The following is a 19,298-nucleotide window of genomic DNA, read 5'->3' as shown; positions in this document are numbered from 1 at the left end:
ACGGGGCCACGTAACCGGCATCAAATGTCTCGAGCCGGCCGTGATTGGTTGACCGAAGCCGGAGTGGGCCCCGGCCCGCAGTGGGGCCGAACCTGAAAAAAAGTTCTTGGCAAGGCCGAAACCCAACAAAAACCTGGAACTTCAAGAAAAACGCCTGCCCCTCCAAGACAGTGCTGTTTCATGCCTCAACTTCGGACGACGACGCAGATCTGAGGCCGGGCGGGCAAGCCGAAGTCAACACTTCGTCAACCATCGAAATCACCGACCATACACGCAAACACCATGACAACCACAGTCATTGATCTTCCCCTCCCTGCCCTTCCTGAGGGTTGGGAGGCCGAGAAGGACTTCCGCCCTATCAGCGGCATCGCGAAGAGCAGTGCGACCGCCCGCGCTCTTGAGCCTGTTGGCCCCTACTTCCTCGCCCATGCCCGCCGTACCCTGCATAAGCGCACCTTCTCCGAGGATGACCGGATTCGCGCTCAGGAACAGGCCAAGAAGGTCGAGGAGAACGAAGAGAGCGACATCAGCGAGCCCGAGGACCCGATCCTGCTCCAGCGGGATGCCAAGGACTGGAAGACCCAGGATCACTACAAGGTTCTTGGTCTGTCCAAGTACCGCTGGCGTGCCACCGAGGAGCAGATCAAGCGTGCCCACCGCAAGAAGGTGCTGAAGCACCACCCGGACAAGAAGGCCGCCCAGGGCCGGGCCGACGACGACAACTTCTTCAAGTGCATCCAGAAGGCCACCGAGATTCTCCTCGACCCCGTCAAGCGCCGCCAGTTCGACTCTGTTGACGAGGAGGCCGACGTCCCGCCGCCTACCAAGAAGCAGCTGGCCAAGGGCAACTACTACAAGCTGTGGGGCAACGTCTTCAAGGCTGAAGCCCGCTTCAGCAAGATCCACCCGGTGCCGTCCTTTGGCGACGAGAACTCGACCAAGGAGGAGGTCGAGGCCTTCTACAACTTCTGGTACAACTTCGACAGCTGGCGCTCCTTCGAGTACCTCGACGAGGAGGTGCCCGACGACAACGAGAACCGCGACCAGAAGCGTCACATGGAGCGCAAGAACGCCAACGCCCGCAAGAAGAAGAAGGCCGAGGACAACGCCCGCCTGCGCAAGCTTATCGACGACGCCGCCGCGGGCGACGAGCGCATCAAGCGCTTCCGGCAGGAAGCCAACGCCGCCAAGCAGCGGAAGCGGCTCGAGCGCGAGGCGGCCGAGCGCGCCGCTGCTGAGGAGGCGCGTCGCAAGAAGGAAGAGGAGGAGCGTGCGGCCAAGGAGGCCGAGGAGAAGGCCAAGGCGGAACGCGAGGCCGCGAAGAAGGCCAAAGAGGCGGCCAAGAACGCTGTCAAGAAGAACAAGCGCGTCCTGCGCGGGTCTGTCAAGGATGCCAACTACTTCGTAGAGGGCGACCCGTCTCCGGCCACAATCGATGCCGTTCTTGGCGACGTCGAGTTGATCCAGGGCCGCATCGACGCCGACGAGATCGCCGCGCTGGCTACTAAGCTGGCCGGTCTCAAGGTTGCGGATGAGATCAAGGGCGTGTGGAAGGGCGAGATCGAGAGGCTACTCGCTGCGGGCAAGCTGAAGGATGGGGAGATTAAGGCGCTTTCTTCTTGAGTTAGACAGGTTGGCAAACATGGCGTGGTGGGAGAGTCAATAGATTGATGTGTGAACTAGTTCTGTTTTCGTCGTTCTGCCCAGTCCAACGTGCTTGCCTCCTCGATCTTTGGCCCTGAAGTTAATACTACTCGGAGGTTGGATGAAACCTTCTATGAGCTTGGATCTCGGTATGTACATGTTACAACCTTCAAAATCAGTGCCAGAGCCAGGCATTGCATTCAGTTGAGTTGAACGGGATAGGGCAGTGGCGGAAGCAAACGAACTCGGTCTTCTGAAAGCATTTAAAAGTGCCCACGATTTGGCCCACCCACGAAGAAGACTCGCACGGTCACAGGTCAGCGGCTTCCACTCAGACCAATAGGGGTGGTTCTGAGATTTGGCCAACGTTCTTGTCCAGCCGCTGGGCTGGTAAAGGTGGTGAAGATATCGCTCAACTTCCCTCAACCAATCCGCTGGCCATGAAGTAGTTTCGGTGCCTGCGTATGTGAACACCTCTGTCCCATGGTGAACAAACTACTACAGGGATGCTGTTGAATAATAGCAATAGACTAAATCACTTGCTTCAGGCCCAACCCAAGGAAATGCTGGCATGCTATAGGTCCCAGAGCATGATCATATCCCAACCCCAGAAGAATTACCATTATATATATGTCTAACTGTTCCTTTCGAGTAAGAAGTTCAGATCCCTATCCAGCATGAATATACCATGCCATAAAAACGCACCTCGTAGGTTTCCCAAGCCCTAACCCAACGTAAGAAGCAAGGTCTCTCAGTCATACCCATAAACGCCGCCCCATATGCGCCGGCGCATAACCACATACGGCGAGTGGCTCCTTTTTTATACCCATCATTCCATAATCGTACACTCTTGGACCAAGCAGAACATGCGGCCCAATCCTATATCCTGGACCCTGCGGCAGCCTGTTTGCCCCCTATGCTGCTCTCACTCCGGCTGTCGACGTCTCCATGATGCGGCTGTTGCTGGTGCAACAGGGGTGAAGAAGGTCGATCCTTCGGCGACGAAGCTTCCGTTAACGTCGTCTCCGTCGTCCCCGGATTCCCCGCGTTGGCCGCGGCCGCGGCGGCGATTAATCGCTGGTAATTCCCTCTAGCAGCCTTCTCTGCGACCTTCTCTGGGTACTGGTCTTTGTCGGTGCTGGAGGGACCATCTCCTGACCCAGCACCGGAGGCGGCGGCGGCAGTGCGGCTTTCCGCGTCGGCGGGGTTGGTGGCGGTCGGGTCGGCGGAGTGGGTTAGGGGAGGAAGGGTGCCGTCGGCGTCGCGGCGGAAAGAGCGGACAAGGTGGCGCATAACGGGGAAGGAGGCGGCGATGATGGTGAGGGCAGGCTCGATGAAGCCTGAGATAACTAGAGGGAAGGAGTTGTCTGGGGGAGGTGGTCAGAAGGGAGATAATCTCTACGGCTCGAGGTGGGGAGAGTGACGTACAACTGAAGTCTCCGTCGTACAGTAGCGGGATGTAGGTCATCTTGACAATGCAGGAGATGCCAGCGCTGGAGGACCGGTTAGCTTGCCTTTGAGCGATGGAAAGGAAGATCTCGGGAGACGTACAGAATGCCCATGCTCATGCAGATGGCAACGCCGATTTTCTCACGATTGTACATGTTGAAACGGAGCAACAAACGCCATGGCAGCAGGGCAAGGGCAAAGTCGGAAAAGGCGGAACAGGCTGGACTCGTCAGACCCCAACTCATATGGCGCTTCAGTGAACACGTGGTGTTAAGCTTACCTCCAACAAACATGCTGTAGTTTACGGTGACCGAGACTGGCCAACACTCGCCATCTGCCAGGAAGTTCCAGGTCTTCTCTGGGGGATTGCACGACACCCAGAAAAAGATGGCGCTGGTGTAATGGGTAACGGTGAGCAGGACTATTAGACCAATGACGAACCACCTGATCCAGCCGTCTGAGAGCCGGAGCAAGGTGATGGCGAAGGAAGTCTTGCTGAGAGCAACAGCAATAACGGAGGTGAAGCCGGAAATGTTGCTCTGGATGCCAAAGGGTATAAAGTTTTCGAAAGGCACCTCCATCTGGTGAAGCCCAAAGCCCAGGCGAACATTGGCTGTGGTTGTTGAACAACTCACGAGGAGAAGAATCTTAGAATCAGATATCAGATACGCGTGTCCTCGCAGAGCCGGCCACCAAGGTAGCTAGAGGGAACCCGGGGCTTACCCATGCACCGATGATGAAGTAGTCATCCCACCAAACATGCCGCGTTCGAGCAATCTTGCTGTAGAGGCGGAGGACCAAGACGATGAGAGACACGACAATCATGGACCAAAGAACGGCAATGATGGTGACGCCCCGCGGGTTGCGAGAGAGGTCCACGTAAACAGCCATGGTAGCGGAGTGGCGGGGAGAGGTCCGGAGAGCGACGGCGGGTGGGATGGAGGAGGATCAGAACAGACTTTGGCATATCATGGTCTGCTGGGTATGTACAAGTGTTGTGTCTGGCAGCCTCGATGGTTGGTGTCGCGTCGTGTGGGCGATGGTCAATCAGCCTTCTCAAGCTTCCCTCGGCAGCGGAGGTTCCACGCCAGGTCGATATCCGCGCCAGAGGAGATCAGCGATGAACACAAGCACAAGCGGGACTCTGGGGCAGAGGCGACGCCAGGGGAGTTGTTGACTTTTTGTTGGAGCCAGACAGGGGCACCACTGTTGGGATCGGACACCAGGATCGACCCAGCAAGATACATCCGCGATGGATCTGGGGCACTCCAAGGCGATGGGGCCGGCCCCGGTGACATTGGCATTTGGCAAATCTCGGCCGATCAACGGGTCAGGTCAGGCCCACCGCGCTGCGGGATGCACGAGGTGCGGTTGTGGATGGTTGGCGGCGGCGGCGTGCATAAGCCGGGGCTAGTGGCTCGCCAAACCAACCGACCGCAGCGGCTGACGGACAGCCCGCTCCTTCAAACCAAGCGAAGAACCGCCGCCAGGGAACAAGACGAGGCAGAGAAGGGCTATGGTGCAGGTGCAGCATCGTTCCATGGACAACAACGGTCGAGTACTCCGTAGGTTGTGTTGTGTCGAGGCCAATTCGGGAGCTTCCGCAGTCATCACCAAGTCCCGTTGGTGGCCTTCCAGGTTGCGACCAGATCTGGATGCCTGGGCGGCTTGGACATGGCGGGATCCCAGACGATCGGAACGACAGGCGTTTCACCGCGAGATTGCAGCGAATGCAGCTCTGAGGATCAATCATTCATTGCCCTCTTGTATTCCCAAGGTGGCTTTCGCTCTCGACGCGTTGCCGACCTGCTCGTCATCAACCGAGCGGCTCTCGCTGTGCCACTTGGCCAGCCAGTCTGTCGTCGATCATTGATGGCAGTCCGTGGATGCTGCTGATCCGGAACAGCTGCAAGTAACCTGCAAGTGAACATACCTATGTACAAGTGAGGGAAAAAAGCCCAAGAAGGCGACCGCCAGATGTTGCACATAGGTACGCGAGTCATCGTCAATTTCGCATGACAGTGAAGAGTCGAACGGCGTCGGGCACCAGTCCCAAAACTGGACGGTTCCGTGAGGGTCCGAGCGGGATGTCTTTTTCCAACTTCCAACTCAGCGCAGCCACGGCCTCGATGATTGGCGGCCAGTCATTAGAGGCCTGAACTCTTTCCTTTGAGACGCACACAAAACCGTACACAACAACCAGAAAAGTTTGGGAAGGAGCACGACAAGGGACCCCTTCGAAGAAACAGGTCCACCGCCAGGGTTTCATTGATAGACGCTCTTCACGTGGCAAGCAAACGTCTTTTGGGTTATTTTTATCTTGGGCTTGTGTCTTCAACGCCTGCAAAACATCCAGGGACAAGTGTTTTTGATTTGTTGCCCAACAAACATTAGCCTTCAGGGACTGTACCTATTGTCTATCACTTGTGCCATGAACGATGTGGCACAAACGGCCACAAAGAAAGGTGAAGAATCCCATCAGATAAGGTGAAACATGCACGCAAAGCCATGGATTCTTTCCGGGCTTCTGGAAGCATGGGTGGCGATATCGTCGGTTCTTTTGTGGAGCACGGAGCGACCGCGTGGAGAAGCAAAGAGACGGCGCGCAACGCCAATCAAACGGGCTCGATCTGGATGCTTTGCCCATTCGAATGGTTTTTGTTGTTGAATGAATGGGAGCAATGCGGCTAGAGGTACCAAGTCGATCAGAAAGTCATGCGAACTACTCGAGCCAAGGGTCCTTTTAGACAACCTGGAAACCAAAGTTGTCTTGCTATCAGTCACTAGCTTCAGCATGTTCGCCATCAGAGATGACGTTCAGAAGCTCCAACCCCTCAGCTGTCAAACACGTTTTCCGTGGATGACGGAGGCGACCAGCCTGACATGCCAACGTATCCCTAGGAATTCTAGCTCCGAAGACATGTGCTATAGCCCCGGGAAGGGATTCATATGTAATAATCTATTGTACAAGGGAACTTCACCTGACAGCAAGAGCCAATAGTTTATGTCAGTGTCTTGATGAAGACAGGATATGTCAGAGAGCTCAGGGCCAGGTCCTGTACCAAATGTTACGGATTTTGGCGCACCAATCAGCGGCCCAATGACCATGTTGATTTTCCATCTCCAACCCACAAGAGCACAACGGGGGACGTGGCAGAGGAGTGTCTGCTACACTCCGCCATCCGATCACATCGTTCAAGGGGATCCGTACCCGACATGCGTCGGAGGAGCTCAGGTACCTATGGAGGCAAGGTATCCCCTCGTCATCTCATCTACTAGACACCTTATGTGTGAGTACTATGTGAGTCTGTCCGAGTCTGTCCAGCTCAGGTGGCCAACGTTGTCGAGCTTGGGTAAGAATTCTTGCATCCAGCGCAGCTTGATTAGGGCCTGGAATGAATGGAATATTCTGGCTCTCTGTTCATCCAAGCCACATATTAGAAGATGGAATTATACCTAAACACTACTCATAACAATACGATATCAGCTTTGTCCATCCCCAGCGACAGATCTGTTCGGGCCTTTGGGGAAACACAAACAGGGTCAGCCGGAGAAAACAAAGGTTCGAGTAAGCTAAAGAAACCTCGATGGTCTGCCAGAAGGGCCCATCAAAGAACAGTGGGCGGCCACATGCCCAAGTTGCGGAATGTGGTGCTTCGATCACGATGCCGCATCAACTGTTCCCAAAATTTCCAGAGTAGCCCAGCGCTGCGCGCGCAAGCAAAGCGACCACCCAATGAACGAAATGTCCAGCAGACCAAGACCCACAGCATACCTCTCTGCCCCGCAGCTAGCATCCCACGTCCGCCCATGGTGATGTTTCTTGAGTCCTCCGACGGTTTGTTGTCGACACTTTGCAACCGTCCGACTTCCATTCACGCGTGGACGCATTTGTGCTTCCTGTATTCACATAGGGCTTTTTTTGCCTTTGCTTGTCTTTTCCACTTCAAGGCATATTCCAGCGGCATTGTTGTTTAGGGGACCGCGTAACCTTGTTGTCTGTTGTTTTGTGGACGGGCGCATCGTCGATCCCCCTTGGCTCTCGCCTTGGCCCTGCAGCTCCACTCGTCGCGCCACCCAAAGAACCCCTCCATCCTTCGGGACCCCGAGGTATGTCGTGGAATCGACTTCTTTCTGGCTCAGCATTTGCATACCTGACCTTGCCTTGCCTATGACGTCCCTGTTCTTCAGACAAAAAGTGAATTTTTTTCATACCCACTCATTCCTCAGGTACGGAATCTCTTCAGATTTGCCACGACCGGGCATCTCGTCGCGGAATCTTCAACGAGCTGGTAACTATTGCCCCTCCTTTTCAGCCATCCCGGATCTCAACCAGCCCAGCGCCGCTCCGTGCTGTGTGGTTCCGGCTCAGCCCCCTGCCTCTGCGACTTGGCCTGCCTGCTTCAACCTCCGCGCCCCTCCTCTGCTTCCCTTGGACTAGGCACTTGGCTTATACAGAAACTTATCCTTCGTACAGTTGTCTCCGCCATCTCGCCCCGTTGCTTGCTCGACTTGCTCGGTGCGGCTGTTGTGTTTTACGCTAGATCCGACTTTCGGTACGTGGATGCGCCAACCGGTTCGCCGAACCACCCAGTCCCCAAGTCCCAAGGAGATTGGCAGACAAGTGTCTTGCGCTTGCATCGCTGCGCCCAGCCCAGAGACCACTCAGGTCAAGGCGACCGAGAGCATTCGCGCCGCAACCTAGCCACCGGGACGTTGCCCTTGCCGGCAGGCCCGCTGCACGGCGTCGAATCAAGTTTCTTTTACAGACGATTAAATCCTGCCCTGACCAGGCGTCCTGGGCATCGAAACGCCTAGTTAACTTTGCGCCGTTAAAACAGACGTTCAACATTTCCCCATCGACAGCAGTCTCAGTCCTTTGGAATCCCATCGCCTTCGCTCCACCTCGAACACTATCCGACTCGTTATCGATTCCTTTCTGCTGCGCGCGCAGCGTCCTGCTTCGACAAACCCCGCCATCGCCGCATCGCCGCCAACAGTCCTTCGTGAATGAGCACCATGAACGGATCGCAAAAAGACTCGCCTGCGCAGGGCCCGGCCTCGCCAGCGGCCTCATCCAACGGAAACTCGGCAGCGAAGAAGCGGAAGAAGGACGGTCTGAAGCCCATTATCACCACAGAAGGACCTGGGTACGTGCATAACATTTCTGCATCTCGTTGAAAAAGAAACAAGTTCGCGATAAGTTTTCTGTCTTTCCCTCTCCCTCGGTCCATCTTCGCCACAAGTGCCACCGTTTGCGCGGCGTGTTTATTCGTCGCGCTGTTTCTCGAACAACATCATCTGCCCAGGTGCAGCCATGGAGGTGGCGGGGTTCAACCAGTCAGCTATGGGTCCGGTCCCATGGGTCTGGAGAGGGACAGTTTAGCTTGGGCGGAGAGCCTGGCTCAAGTGAGCCCACGGGTATATACTTGGGTGTTTCGCGTTTGTTTTGCTTTCATTTTCCTTGCTACCTTTTCTCTTTTATTTCCCATGCCTTTTCGTTTCTTTTCGTTTGTCGTTGTTTCTTCCGTCGTTGTTTTACCCCCCTCAACGCCCCGTTTTCGTTTCACCGCTTTCCCGGGCCTTCGAGACTCGACCCCTCTACGCGCCGGAACAGCGCGACGCATCAACCCAAATCAACCCAGGTCGCTATCACAACAACCACAAAGTTGACCTCGCCCATACACTCTACCATATCGCAACTTTTATATTGCATGGTCATCATCCCAAGATGAAAGCCATGTTGAAATCAAGGTCCCACTTCCGCCTTGGATTAAGTCCCGCATCCTATTGGCGCTGCCCGCCGTTTCCATTATCACGAGTTGCCGAAAGCTCGGCACACTGTGCGGTGGAAACGGAGCCTGACCAAAACCCCGCCGCTATTCTGTTCGCCTCTAGGCATTTTGGAACTTTGGACAATCTCGACCTTCCTGTCACTTCACCGCGTGTCTAGCTGTTGCGACTTGCGCTTTTCAGGGCATTTGCTTACACGCTTTCTTCCACAGAGCCGCGCATTACGCATCCGTCATGACGCATTCGCCGACGTCCCCATCTTCAACTGACGACCCCGCCGAGAACACTGCCGATGAGGAGGATTCGGAGGATTACTGCAAGGGTGGCTACCACCCAGTCACCATCGGCGAGAAGTTTAAGGATGGGAGGTATACTGTTGTGCGCAAGCTGGGCTGGGGTCATTTCTCGACAGTTTGGCTCTCAAGAGACAACGAAACCGGGAAGCACGTCGCACTCAAAGTCGTCCGCTCAGCTGCGCACTACACCGAGACCGCCATCGATGAGATCAAGCTCCTCAACCGGATTGTCCAAGCGAACCCGAATCACCCTGGTCGCAAACATGTCGTCAGCCTCCTGGACTCGTTTGAACATAAAGGCCCGAATGGAACGCATGTGTGCATGGTGTTTGAGGTTCTGGGTGAGAACTTGCTTGGTCTGATCAAGAAATGGAACCATCGGGGTATTCCCATGCACCTCGTCAAGCAGATCACGAAGCAAGTCCTCCTGGGCCTTGACTACCTGCACCGTGAATGTGGTATCATCCACACCGATCTCAAGCCCGAGAACGTGTTGATCGAGATCGGCGACGTTGAGCAAATCGTGAAGCGTGTGGTCAAGACGGATGCCAACGGGGAGCCAAAGGATGGGAACAGGAACGGGCGACGCAGGCGCAGGACTCTTATAACGGGCAGCCAGCCACTCCCATCGCCCCTCAACGCAAGCTTCAGTCACTCCAACATGTTCTCATCATCCGGCGCGCAAAGTTTGGGGGAGGTATTGAACGAAGGTAAGCTGGTACCGGAGTCTCCTTGTGGCCATTCTTCCCTTTCTGACTGCTTGTCTTCTAGGCAATAAGAAGGGTTCATCTCCTAAGGGGGATGTGGAGGAGCAGCAAAAACAGCGGGAAAAGACGGCAGACCTCCTTACGAGGGAAGTCTCGGGCATCTCTCTGGAGAAGGGCTCGTCTCCACAATCAACGGGCGATAAGCGCAAGATCGATGAGGCGACAGGGTGCGACATCATCAGCGTCAAGATTGCCGACCTTGGAAATGCCTGCTGGGTCAATCACCACTTCACCAACGATATCCAGACCCGGCAATACCGCTCTCCTGAGGTCATCCTCGGCGCAAAGTGGGGTGCGAGTACCGACGTCTGGAGCATGGCGGCAATGGTTCGTACAAACTGGCCTTTGTTTACCTTCCGCTTTTCTATTGACACACTTCAACCAGGTCTTCGAGCTTATTACTGGCGACTACCTCTTCGACCCCCAGTCCGGCACCAAGTACGGCAAAGACGATGACCACATCGCGCAGATCATCGAGCTCCTCGGTCCCTTCCCCAAGTCCCTCTGCCTCTCGGGCAAGTGGTCACAGGAAATCTTCAACCGCAAGGGCGAGCTGCGTAACATCCACCGCCTCCGTCACTGGGCGCTGCCCGACGTCCTCCGCGAGAAGTACCACTTTAAGGAAGAGGAGGCAAAGCGCATCTCGGACTTCTTGCACCCCATGCTGGAGCTGCTGCCCGAGCGCCGCGCCAACGCCGGAGGCATGGCCAGCCACCCGTGGCTGGACGATACTCCCGGTATGCAGGGGATCAAGATTGATAAGGTCGAGGTGGGGAGCAGAGGCGAGGGTATAGAAGGATGGGCCTGCGAGTCTAGGAAGCGGTGAAGGTGAGTTCATCGAACGAACGAACACTTTGCGGCTGAGAGGGTAGGTAATGTGGGAGGATGGGGGAGCCTTTGTCCCCCAGCTGTCCACACGCCTGCTTGCGGGTCGCTAAGAGTGTTTACGGATTCTCTCCCTTCTGGGCTGGCTGTGTGTGCGATGATGTGTATATGTGTGCTTCTGGATGGGTGTTGATGTGTGGAGGTTCGTGTCTGAGAAGGATCTGTTTTTGGAAGTTAAGCTAGAGGTGGAAGTAGTTGACTGGGAAGCGGAAGAAGGGATGAAGGGGGAAACGACGGGATAAGAAGTGGGTGGGACGGTCCTGGAAATTAGGTAGTGGCGTGTCTGGGTGGTGGAGGTTGTGAGCTGGGCGGTGTCGGGTTGTCATGTGGTCGTTGTTGGTGTTGGTAGCGTCGGGATATACATGTGTTTGGGTGTTGTTTGTGTTCGGTCTTTTTTTGTTGCCTTTTCCACTTGCCTACCTACCTATCTAGCGATGTTTCTCTCTTTCTCTTCCTCTTGCTTCGGTTGCTTGTTCCCTTCTCCGCTCTCGACCCCTGGCCATAATATTTGTTGGTTTTGTTGTTTTCTTCGTGGTGAATGAGCGGCGGGGTTAAATGATGGTATGGCAAGAGGTGGCCAGGAGGATGAAGGGGGCGGACAAGGGACAGGAGCGAGCGGGGGAGAGAAGACAAGAGATGTGAGATGGAGTGGTAGAAGGATGTGGAAAGATCTGGCGCGTTGTCTTTCGTTATTGCCATTTTGGTCCTGAAGAGGGGAAACGTCTCGGTGGTTGTTGTCGATGTTGGAGCGGTTGCGACGGGGTTGGTGTGAGGGGGTGTTTGGCTCAGGGCGAGCAAGTTCTTGGTCATGAAGACACAAGGTTTCTTGTGTATGATGCTGGAATATGTCTACATGAATGGATTTTCTAGGTATATAGATTAAGCCAGGGTACCATAAACACTATTGTAGCTTTGATGTCACTGATATTGAGGATCAAGCAACCTGGAAGGTGTTGGCCAAGCAGTTCGCTGACGAACCAGACGTCGTCGATTCCTACCCAGATGTATCTACCTCCACTAATCTCTAAAAGCCTGAGCACGTAACACCTCAACCGGGAAGTCCATAAACCAAAGGTCAAAGAAGAGAAAATCCCGCCTCCTCTAACGCTTTCTTTCCTATCAGGAGGACCGGCCTGCCTTGTAGCGGGAACGGACACAAGAGGGGACACGTCTCCTCGTCGGGTAGTTCGGTCGCAAAGAAGTCCATGTTTGTTGTGCCCGACACTGAGGAGTCGTAGTTCATGCAGTCGGATGATGATGGCGGCGGAGAAGGAGAAGGATCATGCTGGAGCAACATCACCATTTCTTCGATTTCTTCTTCCGTCATCGGCACATCATCAGCGGTCTTCTCGACTTCAGTAGGCTCGGGTGGTGGTGTCTCCATCCCAACGTGAACCTTCCACTTGACTGCCAAGGACCTCAGGATATCCGCCGCCCGTTCCGCGAAGTGATGGCATGAAGCCATCTCGGATAGGTAGGTGATGTCACGAGCAAATATCTCAGCTGGTGTTGATGAAGAGTCACCCAAGAGGTCGGTTCCCCTAGGATCGCTGTTGCCAGGATGGTTGGTCATGATTATGTCCCTTGGAGACGATGCCCGTGCTTGACCCTGAGCCAGGGTCTTGTCAGTTGCGACAAGGGCGAGATGCGCCACGCCGGCATTGAGGACAAAGTACGGGAGAAACGACGGCGTGTGGCGCAGCGTGTAGAAGCTCGAGTATAACTGGACGAGGCTTCTGATGGAGTTGGCTGCCTCCATGCACACCTGTCGTGGCAAGACATCTGAGCCGAGGATCCGGAGTTTGAGCAATGGCAGGAAGAGCCTCAGGACAGCGAAGTGATAGTACATGCTGATGCTGCGTTAGCTCAAGTCTTGCGCAAGATGGATGAGCAAAACTATGGGAAGGGGGGAGGGGAACTCACTGTATCAGTAAAACCGCGGGAGTATGATGATATCCCAGCCGCAGCACAACGGGGAGTCTGGCATACCTCTGCAGAAACTGATTATACATGTCGAGCAGACCTTGGCTTGTCAGCAGCTGATCAGGGGAATGCAAAAGATACAGCATCTTGTGGACCAGTTCACTCAGTTCGCAGAAGCATTGGAAAACGGTGCGGAGGTTGCATGGTAGTCCATACGTGTACTGAACTGGTGCCCCTGGATATCGGGTTAATATCCATTCAAAGATCAAATGCGCCAACTCGTGGAAATTTTCCTCACCAGCGTCTGTGTATGGTACCCATGGCGATATTTCGCGACCCAGGAAAATGGCTGGCTTCGACGGGAGTTGAGCGGTTGGTGAGAAATGAGGAAGTGATCCCGTGGCCAAGCACCATGCCCTGGTTTCTCCTTGTCAGCCTCAAACAACTGCCATCTGTCCAGAGAAGGACAGGCATAGGAACGTGAAGCCTTACTGATGCAGAACATACGCCCCCTAAAATGTCGCGGATCGCACCTCTCTCTCCTCATCTTCAACGCCAGCATCCGGCAAGCGGTGCAGCCCCATCTCCACCGCCAACTTGATACTGTGTTGGGCATAGAACCAGCCCTCCACACACCTCCCACAGCTTGCCTGCCGTATTGAGATGATACCAAGCGCCTGAACAGTGGTCAAGGTGTGGTGGTCCCTTTCTGCCTGATACAGACGCAGGCACTCGGCAAAGAAATGATCCCCTCGCCTGTCGTGGTCATGGAGATTTGTCGGGGTACTTGGGTTGGTTGAAAAGCGGCAGCCCATGGCCAAGATGGCATTAACGAGGATCGGAGAACAGTAACGAAGCCGGAATGCCCAGAGGTCGGCCAGAAAATGCTCTTTGCTGAACGGCGCAAAGATGGGGTGCTCCCAGCAAAAGTAGAGTGACAGGAGGTGGTTGACAAGGCCCATATCCGAGGTTACAGTTGTCCAAGGCCCTCGCATTTGCGGAATATCCGGAGCTTTCTGGCTATTATCGATATTTGGATCAGGAATGGGATTCATGATCCATTCCGCGACGGTCTCGACAGGATGCCCGGCGCGCAGCCTCTTGCTGACAGCCTCAGCCATCTTGCCCTCGCAAATGACATTGGAGAGAACCATTTCGAAGTCATATAGCTTCTGACTCAACTGGCTGATCTCCGAAAGTAACTCCTTTTTCGGTTGCAACCATCTGCTCTTCCTCTTCATGGCAGTCTTGATTTCGCACTCGTCCGCCACGCCATCGCGAAGGCAGCGACGACAAGGACGTTGGCCATCGCACTATGGAAGGGTCAGAAAAGCTCCAGTTTTGGCGTGACTTGGGATAGCAGGGCAGGACAAGAAAAGGGCAAAACGAAGATACACGGACCTTGAGGTGTCTTTCAGCACATGCTGAACATGCATTACTGGGTCTCCCTTGCCAGGAAGATGTGTTCTGTTGCCGCAGCGGACCTCTGATCAGGGAACGACCCCGAGTTTCTACCGGCTTGCTCCCATTTGGAGCAACTTCAGGAGATGCCGCAGATATGGAAGAGGTATTTCGTTGGTTCGAGGACTCTCCCCTAGCGGAAGAGCCCCCGTCTGTCGTACGCTCGCCCGCACCCCACGCAGGATCGGACGCGGTGGGCAAAGCGAGCATTTGCTGAGGGGATTTCCCCTTTGTGGAGAAGCCCGAGCTCATCGTGGTCTCGGGTTCATGTGTCGCGGGCTTGGGTACGGAGGATAGAGTGAGCGTTGGTGTTGTATCACGCTGAATGGGCAAAGTGAGGGTTGGCTGGTTGTGCGGTTCGAGTTTTGTAGGTTTCTTTGAGGTCTGCGCTGCGCTGGAGGATCTCTGTTGGCTGGGCTCCAGCCGGCTGTCGTCTCGAGAGACCATCTGAACAAATTATAATTATGTAGAGGTCAATAGCAGTAATCAGGGGCAGTTATGGGAAGATCATGGATGGGAGAAGGGAATAGGACTTGGCCATGTCACATCCTCGAGACCATACAGGACCCAGGTTTCGGGCGAAGAATAATGGACCCTGACGCGGCAGGTGATATCCAGAAGCGACATTCAAGTGTTAGGACGTGCGCGGTATGGATGAGGAAAGAGTGGAAAGGATAGACTCGTCTTCCAGGTCCTATCAATTGGAAGACGGGCTCTGGTAGGTAGGTTTCTATGACCACAACACCAGAACGTCAAGGGCTTTAAAGGAAGTGGGCACCCAGTCATTATGTCAAACAGAACATCAAATTCTTTTCCTGACGAGCAGGATCAAGCCCAAGAACGCTGACATAAGATTGCCAACCGGGGCACCTGAGAATGTTTGTCCCATCCACCACAACGCCCGAGGACACCGCCAATGAATATGCCTTTGTAGTCTCCAATCCATTCCGACATCCTGTATTCCCAACCCTCCGAGTAACTCTGACAAAAGGAAGCAAAAGGAGTGCAACAAGACATCACACAAAAGAAAGTAATTTGTACAAGGCTGCTGTGCAGGCAGCATGATGCTCCTGCAACAGACAAAATGACGAGCTCATTCCTCAATACTCTTTTGACGGACTCCGTCCCCTCTGACCCTTAGAAGGACTCCGGTTCCTATCTCCCTTGCTCGGACTCCTCCGGAGAGAAGGAGTCTGTGGCGGCATGATGGCTTTGAAGTCCGGGGATGCCTCCGAGTCAGTAACATCGTTGGGAAAGTAGGCCTTGCGCACATGCCGAGGGGTCTGGGCCAGCGGAGCCCAGATGTAGGCCTGCTGGGGGTTGGGGAGAGGGGGCTGTCCCAACATCGGGGGGACAGGCATGGCGGCGGGCGAGTGGACAGGCACTGCGGGTTTCACGGGCTCTGGGATCGTAGCGCTGCGAAGGGAGCTGAAGCCAAGGTTGCTAGCAATGACTGCTCCCAAGAATAGAGAAATGAGGAAAGCCTGGGCATATTGTTAGCAAATAAACTACGGCCAAAATAGCGGTGGAATGCTACTTACCCAGGTCTTGAACGTCAAAACGCCCACGAATTCGTTCATAATCTCGGCAATGTTCCGAGCAGAAACTTGGATTTGCATGACGGCGCTAGGATCCTGGTTCATGCAGGTCTCCCACTGGTTGCACGAAGCCTCGAGCGCAGGCGGCCGGTTATGCCGCGGCGAACATCCATTCTTGCGGTAGTTCTCTGCGCAAAGCGACATTTCATTGACAAGGGCCTGCCTAGCCTTCTCGCTTGCGTTCCACATATCCGCCCGGACCTGCCTCAGGACGGCGAAGATGCCGAAAAGCGCGATGCCCAGGAGGATCATGTTCACAAAGAGCTGCAGCCACTTGGACAAGATCGCAGGGGCGTTCGGATGGTCGCTAATGACGGCCAGGAAGTTGCTGAACCACCCCCGTTTCTGCTTGTTCTTCTTGGTCTTTCCCGACCCAGGCTCTTCATAGTCGCTGTCCGATTCATCCGAACCATGCGCGACCCGTGATCGAGCACTACCGACGTCTTTGTCGCTGGGCAACCGCTTCCGTTTCCTGACCTTGTCCCGGTTGGCTCGGATGAGGATGTCGCCCCGGCCGGATGCATGGTTACGTAGCATAGTCTTTTCGAAAAGGGACTTGCTGGGCGACGACTTGGTGGGAGATGGTGTCAGGGTGAGCCGGCTAATGTCGGCATCGCCGTCGGCGTCCGGAGTATCGACGGGCATCGGTGATGCATCGGTCATCGCAGGGCTGGACTCGGGGCCAGAGTCAAAGTCGACGCGTCGCTGGGGCGTCATGAACGCTGGGTTCCGGAATGCGGGACCCGTGGGCTTGTTGGACAACTGAGGGCTAAAGAGGGGAGAGAACGGAGGGCGCGGCTGGTCCTGCGGCTTGACCGGAGACAGTTTTGGAGTATTGTTGTCGAACGCAAATGGATTTGGGTTCGTCGAGCGAGGCTTCAACAGCGGGTTGGTGAACATTGCTGGAAACTGTCAGCGGGATTGAGTGGTGAATCGAGTCGGCGCGAGGAGTCGACTCACTTGACTTCTGGGCCAGCTTGGTGAAGGGACTGGATTCATCCATGGGAGGTTTGGACTGGTACTCCCAATCCATTGGGCCTTCGGTCGTTCGGCGCTCCATGATGCCGGCTATGCGAAGGAGACTGGCGATGGTTCTGAGTTTGAGAGGGAGGAAATGCGAACAGTCATGCGCTGGAGAGCGGGGTTGAGTTGGTGTAGTCTTCTGGATAGGAGAATGAGGCGGAAAGGAGCTGCAGCAAAGATGACGAAGAGAGTTGTTGTGGCAGCAACCAGGACAGTTTTGTCCGAAAGTAAACAATTGGGCCTGGTTTGGCGATCCCTGGCACGCTGGCACGGGGGGACCCGCTTTTCGCTTTCTGCGGTGGACCCACAATAAAACCCACCCGCAGCTCGAACGCCAAGGCCAGGAGCTCGGCTAGTTCCGCGGTCGGGTGCGCCACGAGCGAGAACTGACGCGCCTTGCCTTGTCGGCTTTGCCAGGCGCTCTTCCCACCTCAAAAGCATTTCAGCATCAACCCAACAAATTCAAAGCACTGACCGGCCCTCCATCGATTTCCATCTGCTCGACATCCAAGGAGCCATTATCGCTGCGATCCCCAGTAATCGTCCATCCAATTCGACCATCGACGACGAAACCGACAATCGATTTTTATCCCAGTGCCTCGAAAGCTGGGTCGCAATCCTTTCCTTTCCAGCCATCATGTCAGAATCAAATTCTGCGGCTGGCTCAAGGGCCGGCTCCGCGGAGCCTGCCGAGAAGGTCGACAACAATCGCCATGACTCTCCGATACAGGAAGATAACGAGAACGAAGCCGGCAACGCGTCCGATCATGAGAGGGACCATGACAGGGACTCGGATCTCTCGGAAATCGACGAGGACCAGTTCGAAGATTACGACCCTACCCGCGAGGAGCGTCCCGTCGAGATCGATGAGAGTGTGGCGATGAAACTCAAGGCCGCAAAGCGCAAGCGGACCGAGGGAGAGACAGTGAAGAAGCCCAAGGAGGGCCGCAGGCCGAAGAAGCGCTCGCGGCCGGCCGACGAAGAAGGCGCCGAGGGTGGCGATGAGGAGCGCCGTCCACGCAAGGCCCGCTCTGCCGGTGAACGCCGGAGCGCGAAGAAGGATTCAGACGAGGAGGAGGAGGAGGAAGTGAATGAAGAGAACCTGACTCCTGAGGAGCGGCGGCGGAGAGCCATTTCGCGGGCCATGGATGAGGCTCTGAAGAATAAGACGAAGCGCAGGCGCAAGAAGGACGAGATTGTCAGTGTTCTCGACCGCAGCACCGATGGGCATATGTCGGCTAACTTTTCCTAGGATCTGGAAGACGAAGTCGACGAGCAGATCGCCAATCTCAAGCTTGCGATGGAGAACGCTTGTCGCGCAGACAACGAGGCCCGTGAGAAGGGCTTGCCCGCCACACACAAGCTCAAACTCCTCCCGCAGGTCACCGCTCTCCTCAATCGCACGTCGATTCAAGACGCCGTTCTCGACCCGGATACCAACTTTATTCAGTCGGTCAAGTTCTTCCTCGAGCCACTCAGTGATGGCAGCCTCCCCGCCTACAGCATTCAGCGCGACCTCTTCAATGCCCTTACCAAGCTGCCCATCAACAAGGATGTCCTGTTGAGCAGCGGAATTGGCAAGCTGGTATACTTCTACACCCTGAGCAAGCAGCCAGAGCCAAGCATCAAGCGTTTGGCCGAGCGCTTGATCGGTGAATGGAGCCGCCCGATTCTGAAGCGTACCGATGATTATCGGAAGCGCCAAATCGAGACACGCGAGATCGACATTGTGTGCGTTAACCCCGCTAGCATGTCTTCCACAGCTTTCCGAAACCCTCTGCTAACCTACATTCTTATATCCACAGCGCTGCGAAGATGGCCCAACGCCAGGAGGCAGCCGCCGTCGCGGGCGGGTCGCAGATTACGCTCACGCAACGGCCTGCCGGCGGCAAGACGCGCTTCGAATTGGAGCGGGAGCGTGCCCTTGCTCCAGAAAACAAGAGGACCAACCGTGCCCAGCCTGCTGGCCTCCCCGCCACCTATACCATCGCGCCGAAGAGCACGTTCGATCCAAACCGTTCTGCCTCCGATTTCCGTCCCGTTGGCTCCGCAGGGCTCGAGGCCTTCCGCAAGATGACCTCCAAGGGGAAGGGCGGCGGGAGGCGCTCGTGAGCCGTGGGTTCTTCCTGGCTCTCGGAGTCGTTGCGTGTTGGGTGGGTGTCGGCGCCCCCGGCTAGCAGGCTTGGGTGGCAATGGCATAGTGGGGAAAGGAAGTCGTTGTTCGCTTTGCGCGAAGCACCAGACCATCATGGTGTATGAGCCCGTTTGCCAGGCATCATGTGCCAATTTGTGACTAACAACGGAGGACATGGGTTTTAAGGGGCTTGTTGATTTGGGCGGGATTTCCGACCTGCAAGTGGCTACATTTTAGACCTCCTAGGGAGATTGTTCTATAATTCCAGTCATGATGACCCAACGACAAATGCCCCCCCAGGATGCATGTGATTTTGGCGTCATCA

The 19,298-nt window shown here is 55.4% G+C and overlaps 7 protein-coding genes across 7 annotated transcripts; 3 read left to right on the top strand and 4 right to left on the bottom strand.

The window, feature by feature from the left end:
• Nucleotides 1-282: 282 nt before the first annotated feature.
• On the top strand, nucleotides 283-1,623 carry VTJ04DRAFT_7382 (uncharacterized protein; the record flags this gene model as incomplete). Its single annotated transcript, XM_069365703.1, has 1 exon — nucleotides 283-1,623. One exon carries the CDS (start codon nucleotides 283-285, stop codon nucleotides 1,621-1,623), a length of 1,341 nt encoding a protein of 446 aa, XP_069216711.1.
• A 900-nt stretch (nucleotides 1,624-2,523) lies between these two features.
• On the bottom strand, nucleotides 2,524-3,984 carry VTJ04DRAFT_7381 (uncharacterized protein; the record flags this gene model as incomplete). The annotated part of the gene is made up of 5 exons (XM_069365702.1): nucleotides 2,524-3,011; nucleotides 3,073-3,137; nucleotides 3,196-3,313; nucleotides 3,374-3,740; nucleotides 3,817-3,984. The coding sequence occupies 5 exons, from the start codon at nucleotides 3,982-3,984 to the stop codon at nucleotides 2,524-2,526; spliced, it is 1,206 nt and encodes a 401-aa protein (XP_069216710.1).
• Nucleotides 3,985-4,136: 152 nt separating this feature from the next.
• VTJ04DRAFT_7380 (uncharacterized protein) lies at nucleotides 4,137-4,391 on the bottom strand (the record flags this gene model as incomplete). The annotated part of the gene is made up of 1 exon (XM_069365701.1): nucleotides 4,137-4,391. One exon carries the CDS (start codon nucleotides 4,389-4,391, stop codon nucleotides 4,137-4,139), a length of 255 nt encoding a protein of 84 aa, XP_069216709.1.
• A 3,712-nt stretch (nucleotides 4,392-8,103) lies between these two features.
• On the top strand, nucleotides 8,104-10,775 carry VTJ04DRAFT_7379 (uncharacterized protein; the record flags this gene model as incomplete). Its single annotated transcript, XM_069365699.1, has 4 exons — nucleotides 8,104-8,243; nucleotides 9,099-9,892; nucleotides 9,954-10,276; nucleotides 10,335-10,775. 4 exons carry the CDS (start codon nucleotides 8,104-8,106, stop codon nucleotides 10,773-10,775), a joined length of 1,698 nt encoding a protein of 565 aa, XP_069216708.1.
• Nucleotides 10,776-10,783: 8 nt separating this feature from the next.
• VTJ04DRAFT_7378 (uncharacterized protein) lies at nucleotides 10,784-14,470 on the bottom strand (the record flags this gene model as incomplete). The annotated part of the gene is made up of 10 exons (XM_069365698.1): nucleotides 10,784-10,984; nucleotides 11,035-11,245; nucleotides 11,328-11,672; nucleotides 11,941-12,684; nucleotides 12,758-12,992; nucleotides 13,056-13,174; nucleotides 13,250-13,269; nucleotides 13,591-14,070; nucleotides 14,159-14,181; nucleotides 14,380-14,470. The coding sequence occupies 10 exons, from the start codon at nucleotides 14,468-14,470 to the stop codon at nucleotides 10,784-10,786; spliced, it is 2,469 nt and encodes an 822-aa protein (XP_069216707.1).
• Nucleotides 14,471-15,318: 848 nt separating this feature from the next.
• On the bottom strand, nucleotides 15,319-16,876 carry VTJ04DRAFT_7377 (uncharacterized protein; the record flags this gene model as incomplete). The annotated part of the gene is made up of 3 exons (XM_069365697.1): nucleotides 15,319-15,702; nucleotides 15,760-16,718; nucleotides 16,777-16,876. 3 exons carry the CDS (start codon nucleotides 16,874-16,876, stop codon nucleotides 15,319-15,321), a joined length of 1,443 nt encoding a protein of 480 aa, XP_069216706.1.
• A 600-nt stretch (nucleotides 16,877-17,476) lies between these two features.
• VTJ04DRAFT_7376 (uncharacterized protein) lies at nucleotides 17,477-18,951 on the top strand (the record flags this gene model as incomplete). The annotated part of the gene is made up of 3 exons (XM_069365696.1): nucleotides 17,477-18,037; nucleotides 18,092-18,570; nucleotides 18,645-18,951. 3 exons carry the CDS (start codon nucleotides 17,477-17,479, stop codon nucleotides 18,949-18,951), a joined length of 1,347 nt encoding a protein of 448 aa, XP_069216705.1.
• Nucleotides 18,952-19,298: the final 347 nt, after the last annotated feature.

This window comes from Mycothermus thermophilus (assembly GCF_041956435.1).
Source record: "Mycothermus thermophilus strain CBS 625.91 unplaced genomic scaffold VTJ04scaffold_5, whole genome shotgun sequence".
Classification (NCBI taxonomy): Eukaryota; Fungi; Ascomycota; class Sordariomycetes; order Sordariales; family Chaetomiaceae; genus Mycothermus; species Mycothermus thermophilus.
The sequence above is the reverse complement of the archived record's forward strand: the minus strand, read 5'-3'. Positions and strand labels throughout refer to the sequence as shown.